Below are 12947 nucleotides of genomic sequence, written 5' to 3' on the forward strand. Positions count from 1 at the left end.
TTGGAAGATGATGGCTTTCACAGCGACGGTTTTCTCTCTCATTTCTCGTTTGCTCGCTGCCTGCTTGTGTCCCTGATCATGCCTTCCTGCGGTATCCTTTAACGGTAAGAAAAATTATATTCAAACTCCGTGTATTTCCATTATTAAGTCAGTGGGAGGACTAAGTGGCTTTTAGTGGACCACTGTATGCTGAGATAAAATTGTTTAATTTTTCAGTAGACCACCATGTGGTCCTCCTGTTGCACACAAGACTAGTTTCACCACTGTGGTGCTTGTGGGCAATTTAGAACTTCTGCTTTGAACTAAAATGTAAGCAAGATTTTCAGCAGAATTTTTCCTGACCACTGGACAAGTTTGGATCCACAGTAATTTTTTTCTCCCAGTTAAATGGGGGTATGTCACTAACTGTATCCTTTCAGTGGATGGTACAGTTTGTCCACATGATCACCTTTGAACTCCCACTTTGGCCAGCAACAGTAAGTGCTTTTAAAGCAAAAGAAGTCACTGGAAACTTCAAAGGAAAGTACCGTGGAACTCAGCTCTTGCCAGTCTGTTGCTACAGACCTGTTACTTAAGTTCAAATCCCAAGCTATTTCTAAGCAGTCTTTTAGGACAAAGATGGTTTGTCTTTTAGAACCATTCTGTTCAACATCTGAACAGTGCAGTGCCCAATTAATTATTGCTGATCAAATTCTGCAGCATTCATTATAAACAGTTACATTTAATATGATACATATTGTGACACAAAGCATTGTAATTTTCATATTCCAAGCAGTGTACTAAAATATCTACAGAGCAGGATTAAGGAAACTTTTGTATCAAAAAAAAAAAAAAGCTTTTTTTCCTTTGGAACATATATGAGAAAGCAATTTGATTTATATTCCTTTTACCCCATGAAGAAGTATAAAATAAAGCTTTAAAAAGTTAAGAGGGTACATAAAACTTTGGTCAATAAGTGTAAGTTCTTTTAAATAATCAGTGGCATAACTAGCATGTACAGTAGAAAATGGACAAGTGGTAAAATGAAGAAAAGGCTGCAGGAAGATTCTTATGAAGAGAAGTAGGACAGCTTGGTTGAGAGAAAGTGAGGAAGCAGGAGAAAGAGTAAGTCAGGATAGTGAGAGAGGAAGATGAGAAGCTTGAAAAAGACTTTGAGGACCATTAGTGTGAAAACCATACCCTTTCTGGTCACTTGGATTGTGGGTCTAATCTTATGCATTAACTTCATAAAGTTATGTTGCTTCTGAACTAGAACAACATTTAGTCAAAATTCTCCCTTGTATAGTCTAAAGCACTTAAATGATTTATCTAAAATAAGAGTCAGGTTTTCTAATGCTTTTCAAAAACTTCATCCATTGGTTAATTGCTCACAGCTCTTCAATTACTCTTAATGTCTGAACTTTTAGGGACTTCCCAGGTGGCGCTAGCAGTAAAGAACCTGCCTGCCAATGCAGGGGATGTAAGAGACAAGGGTTTGGGAAAAGGAAATGGCAACCCGCTTCAGTATTCTTGCCTGGAAGATTCCATGGACAAAGGAGCCTGGTGGGCTACAGTCCATGGGGTCGCAAAGAGTCAGACATGACTGAAGTGATTTAGCACTAAACCTTTAATATTATGCATACCCTGGATGAATGGCAGTATTCAGAGAATACTGAACAGAGTATTCAGGGTGAAGAATTTTCCCTGGGGTCCCGCAGCAATTTCACTCTGATCATTGATGAAATCAAGTTCTAGATATGCCCTATAGGCTGGAGGTTCCCGACCTGTGCTAAAATGTAAGAGGAAGTGAGCTACCTAATTCCTGGACCTTTCAAGCTTTACACTCTTTGAAGTCTGCTTAGCATTTTGTAAACACATCGTATTTGGGGGGAGTTTCTGGCTATTTAAATTTTGATCCACTTCTGGTTTAAGGTTTGACTTATTTTTGTTTTTCCAAATTGTCACTTATTTACCTCTTGTTGAAAAGAACATTTCCCTTGGACTATCATAAGTACTAAATACCTCTGTCTGTAATTTGGCAACCCTCAGTTCTGAAAATTAAGACAGGAGAAAAGAATATTATAATAAGAAATGCCTTAGTATGCTTTTCTGAGAAATTTTAAATGAACTTTATACACACCTCCCTTCACCATTTTTTGTAATGCAGAAATTACATGGGTATGCACATGTAGGCTAGGCTTTAAATCAGCTCGTGATTTCTCTTTCTCCTGGTTAAATAGAGGAAAAGGTAATGTTTATTGAGCACTCACTATATGTTAGGTTCTTGACTTCTGCTTATTTTATTTTTTAAAAAAATGACTAACAGTTAGCAATTGCCTCATTTAATTCCTCAATGGTCCTATTGAGTAGATACCCTTCTCCCCATTTTATTGTGCGAACTAGACTTAGGCTGAGCAGTTTGCCCAAGGCCACTAACAATTAAATGTAATTTCAAGAGCTTTTTTCAAAAGTACAGTTTAGAGGCCATGAGATGTCCTTTTCTAATCCTGATAATCTGGGATTGTACAAATGCTTTGTTTTAAAATGGTCACAGCGATAGTAAATATCTTTAAGTGAATAACCTCAAGTAAGACCATTTCCTTTCTAAAGTCTTTGGACCTTTTTAAAAGTAAATTTGGTGATGCTTCTGCTTATATTACAAGGCTATACTTTCAATGATTAAGTTAATAAAATATGTTGAGTATGCTGACATATATGCTGTGTGTTGTGCGTGAGTGTATATGTGTGAGTGTGTGTGAGCGTGTGTGTGTGTGTGTAGTGGGGAATAGGGAGGGGCAGTTTTCGTAAAACTAAATGTGGTGCTGAGGATTTAACTTTGAGATTTGAGCCCCTTAAAGAGAGTACTAAAAAAAAAAAAAGTACTTCTTAGAGATGGGAAGTTGTGGGAGGAAAATCGGTACTTTTTAATTAAGTGAATAAAGTAGAAAAGATTTACCTTCCTTTTTCCACAGTTAAACAAGGACAGGTGGGTCATTTAACTTACCTTCATTTTCTCATTTTTGAGAGGGTTCAGCTGTCTGTGAATTTGTGCTAACTTTTCATGTAATTAAACATATAGGACTGTGTATTCTAACAGTAATTTCACTTCATAGAAACCTTTATTTCCCCAGAAGTTATTCTTATAGTAAAACTGTGAGTTTGTGTCCAAGCTCCCAACTAATCATAATGACGTTGTAGATGCTTCAGAATGTCTTCTCTGAAAAATGCCTTCCCTCTACTCCCCGAATTATCAATTCTTTATCTAAAAGAACTCTAAATGATATGTTTCTGAAATAGCCAAGGATCCTCCAAGTACCGCAGAGACACAAACCGTTGCCACTGAGAACACAACTCGTAAGCAAAAGTCACTTAAGCTATTGCCTTAATTGATGCCCAGCTGAGAAAAGAGCAAATACGTTTTGAGAAATGAAGGGTCCCATGTACAGTCAGCGTGGGTGCCACATGCAGCTCAGATTGAGAAAAACAATGATCACGAACTAGGCGAGGCAGTTGCTTTGCTTATAAAGGAACGCTTGTTTCTTTTCTGTACCTTTGGCTTCCTCTTGGGTTGAGCAGCCTTTTTTGTTTCTCCTCTTCTATTGATTGCCTCATTGCCTGCAGCCCTCTGAAGCTTGAACTGAGGAGAGGAAGAGTCACAATAATAGCAACAAACTTTATGCAAAGATATTAAAAGTTTCTAAAATGGCCAAAAGGACATGCCATGCTTGGGGGTGGGGCGCAGAGCTGCTGCACTGGGCCTGGTGTCAGAAAATAGAAACTACAGGCAACTGCAGCTGTGAAAAGACTGTGCTAAAGAAACAGGATGGCTGTGGTTTGCTGTGAGCATCAATTTTCCTGTTGAGCATTTTTACAGGAAGTTGAAGAACAAAGCCGACTTCATCTTAATTAGTTCTGATGGTTTTCAGATCTTCAGCACATCCAACCAAGTTTGCCTCATGGAGGAGTCTCCAAAGAATAGAACCAAAAATAATCCTGAGTGGGAATCAAAACTACGATGTTGGCGGCAATTTGGGTTTTTGCTAAATGATTTTATTTTTACAGTATAACTTGGAGTGGATTCGTTACCTTTATAATGAGTGCCTTTGCACTCTTTTTTTATGGCTGCAGTAACTCAGTATGAATTTAAGGGCCTTTCCTTATTAAAACACTACTGAGTTATATGTGTTATAAATTTCCTTCTGTTACTATTTGGTGAAACAGTTGTGCATATGTGTATTTATATAGATACAAAGAGGTGTGTGTGTGTGTGTGTGTGTGTGTGTAAACGCTGGAAAAATATACATTAAAATGTTGACAAGAACTATCTCTGGATAGTATTAACTCCAACCCTTTTCACCTGAAATTTAATTACTATCAAATGCTTTGTTCAGTGGTTAAATACAAGTGTCATGTTTTATTTTCATCTCTGTATTTTAGTGTTACCTGTTGTTTTCTTTCTCTCTTTATGGCTGGTCTGGGTATTCATTGCTTTGCTCGGGCTCTTGCTGGTTGCAGTGGCTTCAGGCTCTAGGCACACGGGCTTCAGTCGTAGCGGCACTCAGGCTCCGTAACTGCTGCTCATGGGCCCCAGCACGTGGGCTCTGTAGTTGTGGCACATGAGCTTAGTTGCTGCAAGGCACATGGAATTTTCCTGGACCCGGGATCGAACCCGTGTTCCCTGCATTGGCAGGCAGATTCTTATCCACTGCACCACCAGGGAAGTCCCTATCTATTGTTTTCTAAATTAATAAGTGGATAAGTGATAAGTAGCATTATCATTTTGGAAGCAGGGGAAAAAATTTTCAAAGTCTTAACCTGAAAAGGTCAAGAACACACAAGAAATACATACATGAAGATGAGTTAAGAACATTATATATAAAGTAAAATGTCAATGAATATAAATAAAAATAAGATACAGAATAGAAAGTAATGAAGGCAAGGGAACATTTGGACCTTAGGATTTTTTCAATTGTATTATTTCTATTATGTCTACTCCCTGTCCCTGCCCCCCTCCACAATGATGAATTCAACCTTTTTGAAAAAAAAAATTTTTTACTTCTCTCTCATTCGTTTTACAGAAGAGTATTCAAGGGTGACTTTTGGCAAGATATGCATAGCAAAATGCTTTATAATTTTGAATAGCCCAAAATGGTGATAAAACGTAACTGAATAAACCTGCTTCTTATCTTCTTTGCTAGAACTTGGCCGATTCACACACCCTCACACACACGTCCTCAGGATTAGAGGCTGGCCTTCTTTGGGTTATTTCATTGGACAGCGCTGGAAATCTCTCCCCTCTTCCTGTTGTTCTGTAGTATGGGCCTTGTGTGGCATCATCTAGAATGAACTTGACGTTGGTTGCAAGAAACTAAGAAACAGTTTATTTAAGTAACTCGTCAGTTCTCTTGGTCATTTCACATTCAGAGATAATTCTGCTTTCTTAGTTGAATGCACTGAAGAAGAAAGCTTCGGTTTCCTGGGGCAGCTCTGGACTGAACTCTGGGCTCTGGGTGAGTGACTAGTTACCCATGCTGTTGGGGGAATATGTGGCTATACGGTGGGGAACAAGTCACTCGTTTTCACAGGTGTCCCCCGTAACCAATATTACACAGCAAGTGGCTTGGGGCCACAAGCTGCCCTGGTTGATCTAGGGTCAGCGTTTGATGCTGTTCACTGTGAGTTTAAACCATGATGCTGACCTAGTAGAGCTGTAGTAAAACCATCCATTTCTCTCACAGAACTAGGAAATTCCAGAATTTCTAAATATTGATGTATCATGTGTGTATTTGTATATTTGTGTTGGTGACAATGAAGAAAAAATTAGTGGATTTTGAAATAATTTATGTAAAATATTCTGCTTTGTTTTCTCAACCCTCAGAGTCAATTCCTTTGTAAAAGGTTTATTGATAGATCCCTCCTTTCACCTCAATAATTTTCACCTAAAATTTGAGTTTTTTAGACTTAAAAAATTTTTTAATTTTTTTTTTGCCACACCGTGCAGCATGTGGGACCAGGGATCAAATTCATGTCGCCTGCATTGGCAGGTGGATTCTTAACCACTGGACCACCAGGGGAATTCCAAAATTTGAATCACTGATTCGTTCAGTGATTAAATAAAACTTTGGTAATCAATCACATACCCTAGGGTTCAGGTCGATTTTTAATTTCTTTAACGTATGACAGACAATCCAGAGATGGTTTGGGTGAGAAATCAATTGGTAGATTTTATTCAAAAGCTGTTCATTTCCACAGTGGATAACAGACAGGTAACACGTACTGTTAAAACTGTGTTTATTCATTTACTAGGGCTGCCATAACAAAGCACTTCAGACTGGGTGGTTCGAACAGCAGACTTTTATTATCTCACGTTTCTGGAGGTTGGCAGTCAAAGACCAAGGTGTCGGCAGGTTTGGTTTCTCCCAGGGCCTGTCTCCTTGGCTTGCAGATGGCACCTTCTCCCCATGTCCTCACACAGCCCCAGTGTTTCTTCCTCTTCTCACAGGGACCCCAGTCATATTAGATGAGGGCCCAGACTAATGGGGCTCTCTTAGCTACCTCTTTAAAGGCCCTCTCTCCAAGTACAGTCATATGCTGAGATACTAGGGGTTAGCGCTTCAACATTAAATTCAACCCATAGCGCTGTGTGTGAAAACAAAAAACCCATTTCCATTCGTGTGGTTTTCTTTGTGCACAAAAAATTCAACACACAAGGTGAACGTTACAGAGAAGTCTGGGTTTTCTCCCCGTGATGTTATTTAAAGAGTTAAATGAGACTTTATAAGCCATCACATGTTCAGTCATGTCCGACTCTTTGTGACCCCATGGACTGTAGCCCGCCAGGCTCCCCTGTCCATGGGATTTCCCAGGTAAGAGCACTGGAGTGGGTTGCCTTTTCCTCCTCCAGGGGATCTTCCTGACCTAGGGATCAAGCCCGCATCTCCTACATCTCCTGCATTGCAGGCGGATTCTTTACCACTTGAGCCATCAGGGAAGCCCTGAGACCTTTACATGCGCATCCAGTTGTTCCCATACCATTTATGGAAAAGACCTTGAATTGAAAAGACCTTCAAAAGACCTCCCCATCAAGTTGCTTTGATCACTTTGTTGAAAATTAATTAATTATGTACATATGGATTAACTTATTCAAGCATTTTCTTCTTTAATAGATTGTTTTACTGTGAAGAGTATTATTTGCTGAGTTGAATGCTTACAACATGGACTATTTTTATATTAAACTTTAAAGTTATCATTTGTGGACTAAATATACTGTCTTAATTTTTTTTTTATATATGTATGTATTTTTTTTTTCATTTATTTTTATTAGTTGGAGGCTAATTACTTTACAGTATTGTAGTGGTTTTTGTCATACGTTGACATGAATTAGCCATGGATTTACATGTGTTCCCCATCCCGATCCCCCCTCCCACCTCCCTCTCTACCTGATCCCTCTGGGTCTTCCCAGTGCACCAGCCCTGAGCACTTGTCTCATGCATCCAACCTGGGCTGGTGATCTGTTTCACCCTAGATAATATACATGTTTCGATGCTGTTCTCTTGAAACATCCCACCCTCGCCTTCTCCCACAGAGTCCAAAAGTCTGTTCTGTACATCTGTGTCTCTTGTTTGGTTTTGCATATAGGATTATCATTAGCATCTTTCTAAATTCCATATATATGTGTTAGTATACTGTAATGGTCTTTATCTTTCTTGCTTACTTCACTCTGTATAATGAGCTCCAGTTTCATCCATCTCATTAGAACTGATTCAAATGAATCCTTTTTAATGGCTGAGTAATATTCCATGGTGTATATGTACCACAGCTTCCTTATCCATTCGTCTGCTGATGGGCATCTAGGCTGCTTACTGTCTTAATTTTAAAACAAACAACAACAACTAAAATCAGTGAAATGAGGGACTTCCTTGGAGATCCAGTGGTTAAGGCTTAGCACTTCCATTACAGGGGACCCAGTTCAATCCCTGGTCAGGGAACTGAGATCCCGCATGCCTCGAGGCAGCCAAAAAACACACCAAAAAAACAGTGAAATGATTCTCTAAAAGCAGCTGATTCTCGGAAGTGTATATTGTTAAAAGTTCGGTGCCTGGGGAGGGTGGGAGAGCAAGGATCATTAAATGGGTAGGACTGTGGCCCTCCAACTCCAAGGAGCCCGGTTCCCATGCGAGAGCTGACTGCCCGCACTTTGGAAGCCCTTATCCTACTCACTCTTTCCCTTCTTCAAGAGCCCGTCCCACCCGGGGAACCGAGCTGCCTTTCCTGTGGGACTTTATCTCCTGAGGGCAGATGGAAATGCAGGAGGCCAAGCCCTCAGGCGGCCTCCTTTCCACGGGGCGGCCACACCCGCACAGGACACAGCCAGGGCCTCGGCTCAGTCTCCAGCCTGGCCACCCTCTGCCAGGTGCTTGAGTGGCTCTGGCCCCAGCAGGACCACCGCTCTGGACCCATCTGCTGACTGATTACCCTGCCCAGCCCTGCTGCGCTGGTTCACTTCTTCCCACACCCCCATTTAACAGCGAGCTCGGTCTTATCCCAGATTATTAGCAGCAGAGCAGAAATTCACAATCATGTTCTCCTGACCCGGGACTCATGTTCTCACAGAGATTCTAAGTGTTTTCATCCGTAGGCCACACTGGTGTCTGGTAAAGCCCCCAAACTCCCACTCCTTCCCTGACTGCTGTTAAATGCGTAAAACAAAATACAGAGGATGACTAAGGAAACCAGTTGCAGTGCAGTGGGTACAACAAGGCCTAGGAGCAGATCATTGCCCCAGCTTCCAAAGAGACCTGCAAAATTACACTATGATGTGAAAATATCACGTGAAAGACTGTTGGTGAAAAGGTTTTAGGTGTGGTTTGTGGCCTAGATTTATAATCGAAGGAAATGCTAACTTGTAGTTAGAATTTAGGGGAAATAAGTATGTCCCTTTTTTCCCTGAATTCTGTCCACAGACCTTGTGGGTATGGAGATCCAGGCTAGGAAGGCCTGCCTGTTAAGATTGAGGCTGATGTTGAGGCCCTTCCGTCAGGCCCAGTCTTGGTTCTGACGTGGCTCTTCCGCGGCCTTGGACTCTACTTCTCTAGTGAAGTCAAGAAACTAAGCGCCCAGACTTAAAGCTGGCCTGCCCCTCTGCTGTGGGACTGGTTCTTTACCCAGGCCCCGGGGTGCTCAGGGCTGATGCTGGGAGCTGTTCCAATGGCCAGCATATGGCTTGTTTGTGTGATACCTGATTCTTTCACTTCCCCCACATAATCAGTGAGACTATGTGCCATGTACTGGGGAGACCTGGTGTTCTCAGCGGGGTGGAAAGACAGCCAAGAACGGGATCCAGCAAGGGCCTGGCTTGCGGGACATGAGACTGATCTCCTTTGACCTGTGTGCTGGGCTGGCAGGTTGAGAGTCTGGGGTTTCTCACAAACCTCTCTCAAGGTCCAGCCTGGACAAGTCCAGACCAGCAGCTGTTCAGCTAGCAAGGAGCCAGGAGACCATGGCAGCCTCTGGAATCAGCTTTCAGCATGGAGGCAGGCGTAGGAGTGGTTCATCTGGGGGAGAGTGAGGCAGGGGGGCAGTGGGAGCTGCAGCAGTGGAGGGAAAGGAGAATCGAGCCTGGGAAAGGTAAGAGCGCTCACCCGCAGATCCTCACCCTGTTGTTTATGTGAGGTGGTCAGGGCAGGGGAAAGCCCGGCTCTGTGGTCCAGAGGTTTATTTATAAGCCAGTTAATGCACAGAGAGAACCACAATAGCAACAGAAAACTGTAAGAGAGTTAAGGAGGCCTTGCAGGGTGACAGTCTCCTGAGAGAGCCCCTGCCCCATCGCCTGGCCCCTAAGGTGTACAGGACAGAAGTTCAATTTGATCTTTGCAACCAGAGACTGACTTCTGAGAACCAAACCCAGAAGAGGTTCCTGGTGGTGATTAGAATTCACTTCTTTCTTGGTCTTAGGATAACAGGATGGCAGACTAGTCAGTGAGCACAGAATCTGACATGATGAATTGGAGCATTGAGGGGCCTTTTATCCACCGAACACATGGATGGTCTGTCCCATGGAGCCCGTCTCTCGGACCCTCTGGGTGGACCCAGCCACCCTCCTCCTTGATGAGCCTTAGCTCTGTTAATACCATTGCTTTGGCCACAGCATCTTTGACAGTTAGTTGGGCCTGAATCCAGTTTCAGACCCTTGTTCTTCCTCCTGGTCCTGGGACACAACTGAGGCCTCTGAAGGTGCCCCTGCAGTTGGAGCACCCCCTTTATAGCCTCCAAACACAGGCCCCCAACTCTGTTTACACTGCCCATGCAGCCCTGTGGGTGACTGGTGTTACCCAGGAAAGATCAAAGTAAGGGACAGTGCAGCCCAGCCAAGACTGACACTCAAGAGGCTCCTCTCCCTCACTTGTCTCCATGGCGCCGTCCTCTCCTGGGCTTGCCCACTTGGTACCCACAGTGTTTCTTCTCTGTCAAGAGAAGTAAGGGACAGTAAGGGACAGATCCTGAGACTTTTTCTTACCAAAGTAAGGAACAGTAAGGGACAGATCCCTGTCTGAGACAAGCTCTTTTTGAAAACCAGATTCTGACCGAGTTTAAGGTGAGGTGCAATACTAGTGAGCCCTTCACCTGCCTGAAAATGCTTATCTAAAAAGAGCAGAGATCCAAAGGACTTGATATAAACAACTTTCACATCATTTTAATGCATTATTGATTTCTGAGTCCCAGCGTCCTCCCCTGTAAAATGTGTTTGAGATGATGGAAATAGAATGCCCTTTATTATCCAGTTGACTGTCAATAAATGAGCGCAGCTGTTGCTGCTCTAGAGGTTTCTAAATTTCATTTTATAGAAGGCACTCAGAACAGAACTGTGTTGATTCCTGTCTTCCAGAAGTTTTGACAAGTCATGTCCTCTTAACTTTTCCATTCTGCTAACATCACAGAAAGCAAGCCATCCAGCAAAACTTCAATAGAAAGTACAGTTGACCCTTGAACTATCAATATGGAGGTTAGAGGCACCGATCCTCCACGCATAGTCGCTCCTCAAATCCATGGGTCCCCTGTACCCTGGTTCTGCATCTTTAGATTCAATCACCTATAGATGGTGTAGCACTGCAATGTTTACTATGGAGAAACATCCATATCTAAGTGGATCCGTGAAGTTCAAACTCGTTGTTCAAGGGCCATCTATATTTGATTCAAGGTGTAAGTTTCCCTCAACTTTTAGTAGTTGAGCTAAATTAATACTTTAAATTCTAAGAAATTGTTTTCTGCAATTAAGAGACTGTTGAAAATAAAAGGAAGATAATTCTGCTGTTTGAAATTCAGGACACACATCACGTAGGAACAGTGTTATTCATGTGGTCAGTATCCCAGGCTGCTCTCTTGGTTTAAGGCTCCGTGACCAGGCTTCTTGAACATTAATGCATATGAATCACCCAGCGATCTTGCTAAAATGCTGAAACAAATTCAGTGTGGGCAGCAGGGCTGAGATGTGATGTTTCTCATGGTGATGATCCGAGACTGATCTGGGAGCCCTGCTGATCCAGGAGTAGCGAGGTCTAGGTGGGAGAAGCTGGGATGCTGAGGGTGTGAAAGTAGCTGAGGGGTGGGGCATCTGCTGACACCCAGGGATGGGACTCTGAGGCCTGGGGGGAAAGGGCCCAGGAGTGGTGGTTAGCATCACTCCTGGGGCACATCCTTCCCCTTGCTTCTTCAGCTCCTGACGTTGACGAGGCTGCCCTCTTTACTGCCGCTGCCCACCATGGCTCCCCTGTACTGTGCTGCAGCCTGGAGTCTGGCCTTCCCTCTGTCCCCTGAGCATCACACTCTGCAGAAAGCCTTTCTAAGGAACCCTGTTTCTAGTAAACAGCTCCAAGTCAGAGGTGGAGTCCTCCTCTCTTTTTGCCTCTGGCTCCTGTAAGGAAATGCCGAGAAGTACAGAGGTGGGAACCTGGCCTCCTTGCCCATCCTACCTTGTCCCCATCTCCTTTCCCTCGAGGACTGGAAGAACTTTGAGGGAAAGAATAGAAATAGATTTACCTTTACATCCCTGTGGGGCTACTCAGAGCTAGACAGATGTCAGGAATCTCTTGACAGAGAAGAAACGCTGCGGGGCTCTGAGTGGGCAAGCCCAGGAGTGGACTGCGCCAGGGAGACAAGTGAGGGAGAGGAGCCACTTGAACGTCAGTCTTGGCTGGGATGCACTGCTAGTCGTTTCCCGATAACCTCCCGGCTTTCTCGGGCTGCAGACCAGGAGCCTTCCCCGACCTGCTTTGGTGGTGGTGGGATTAAGCAACCTGTGGCACTGCACTTTGCTCGCAGTATCTCCGGGCACTCTGAGGGTCTGGCTGAGAATCCTCCCAGGCTGGCATCCTTCCAGAAGAGTAACATCCTAGCCATGTTGTGAAGGAATCCCACCTCTTATAGAAACTCAGACTGTCCCTTTGAGGCAAAAGGGGAAGAAAGATTAGGACAGAGAATTACAGAGACACCTAATACATGATGGCGCTTTGTTTCTTTCTGTTTTGTTTTACAGATTTGTGATCCAGACTGTTGAAAGCTAACTGTTCAAGATGCCCGTCCCGCCCCCTCCAGCGCCCCCGCCTCCGCCCACATTTGCTCTGGTGAGTGGCTCTCCCCATCTGTGATCCATGCATGAAGCAAGCTAAACAGACTCGAACCTGGCACACATGTGTTAGTTTTCAGTGTGTTTACGTTCTGGCTTAAATATGAATGATATGGTAAGGTTTCCAGGTGCTGGAGTAAGCCAGACCCTGAGATACAGCAGGACTGTATGAAAATGTTTCATAGTCTAAAGTCTCATACAATGCAGAGGACACATGCAGAATGTGGATTAGTTAGGTTTGCTCTACCTCGTCTGTCAAGGGAGACATCCTGTTCATTCAAACATGCTGGCCCAGAACAGGTTCGCAGGACCAATTCTGCCCAGTTTGCCCTTTTTCTGTTCAAAT

At 43.4% G+C, this 12947-nt stretch overlaps 1 protein-coding gene and 1 long non-coding RNA gene across 3 annotated transcripts in view; one reads left to right on the top strand and one right to left on the bottom strand.

Annotated features, from left to right (window-relative positions):
- Window positions 1–14: 14 nt before the first annotated feature.
- The window catches only part of WIPF1 (WAS/WASL interacting protein family member 1), a 41250-nt gene continuing 28317 nt past the window's right edge, over window positions 15–12947 (top strand). The window contains 2 exon segments of the mRNA XM_020889114.2: window positions 15–104; window positions 12512–12599. Coding sequence (XP_020744773.1) covers window positions 12549–12599 — 51 coding nt within the window. The 5' untranslated portion in view covers window positions 15–104; window positions 12512–12548.
- Window positions 7554–12947, bottom strand: part of LOC110134565 (uncharacterized) — a 93001-nt gene continuing 87607 nt past the window's right edge. For both annotated transcript variants that reach the window (XR_011490944.1, XR_011490942.1), the window contains exon 4: window positions 7554–12417. This is a non-coding gene — a long non-coding RNA (uncharacterized lncRNA). The remainder of the gene's footprint in view (window positions 12418–12947) is intronic.

Source organism: Odocoileus virginianus, chromosome 13 (assembly GCF_023699985.2).
Source record: "Odocoileus virginianus isolate 20LAN1187 ecotype Illinois chromosome 13, Ovbor_1.2, whole genome shotgun sequence".
Taxonomy (NCBI): domain Eukaryota; kingdom Metazoa; phylum Chordata; class Mammalia; order Artiodactyla; family Cervidae; genus Odocoileus; species Odocoileus virginianus.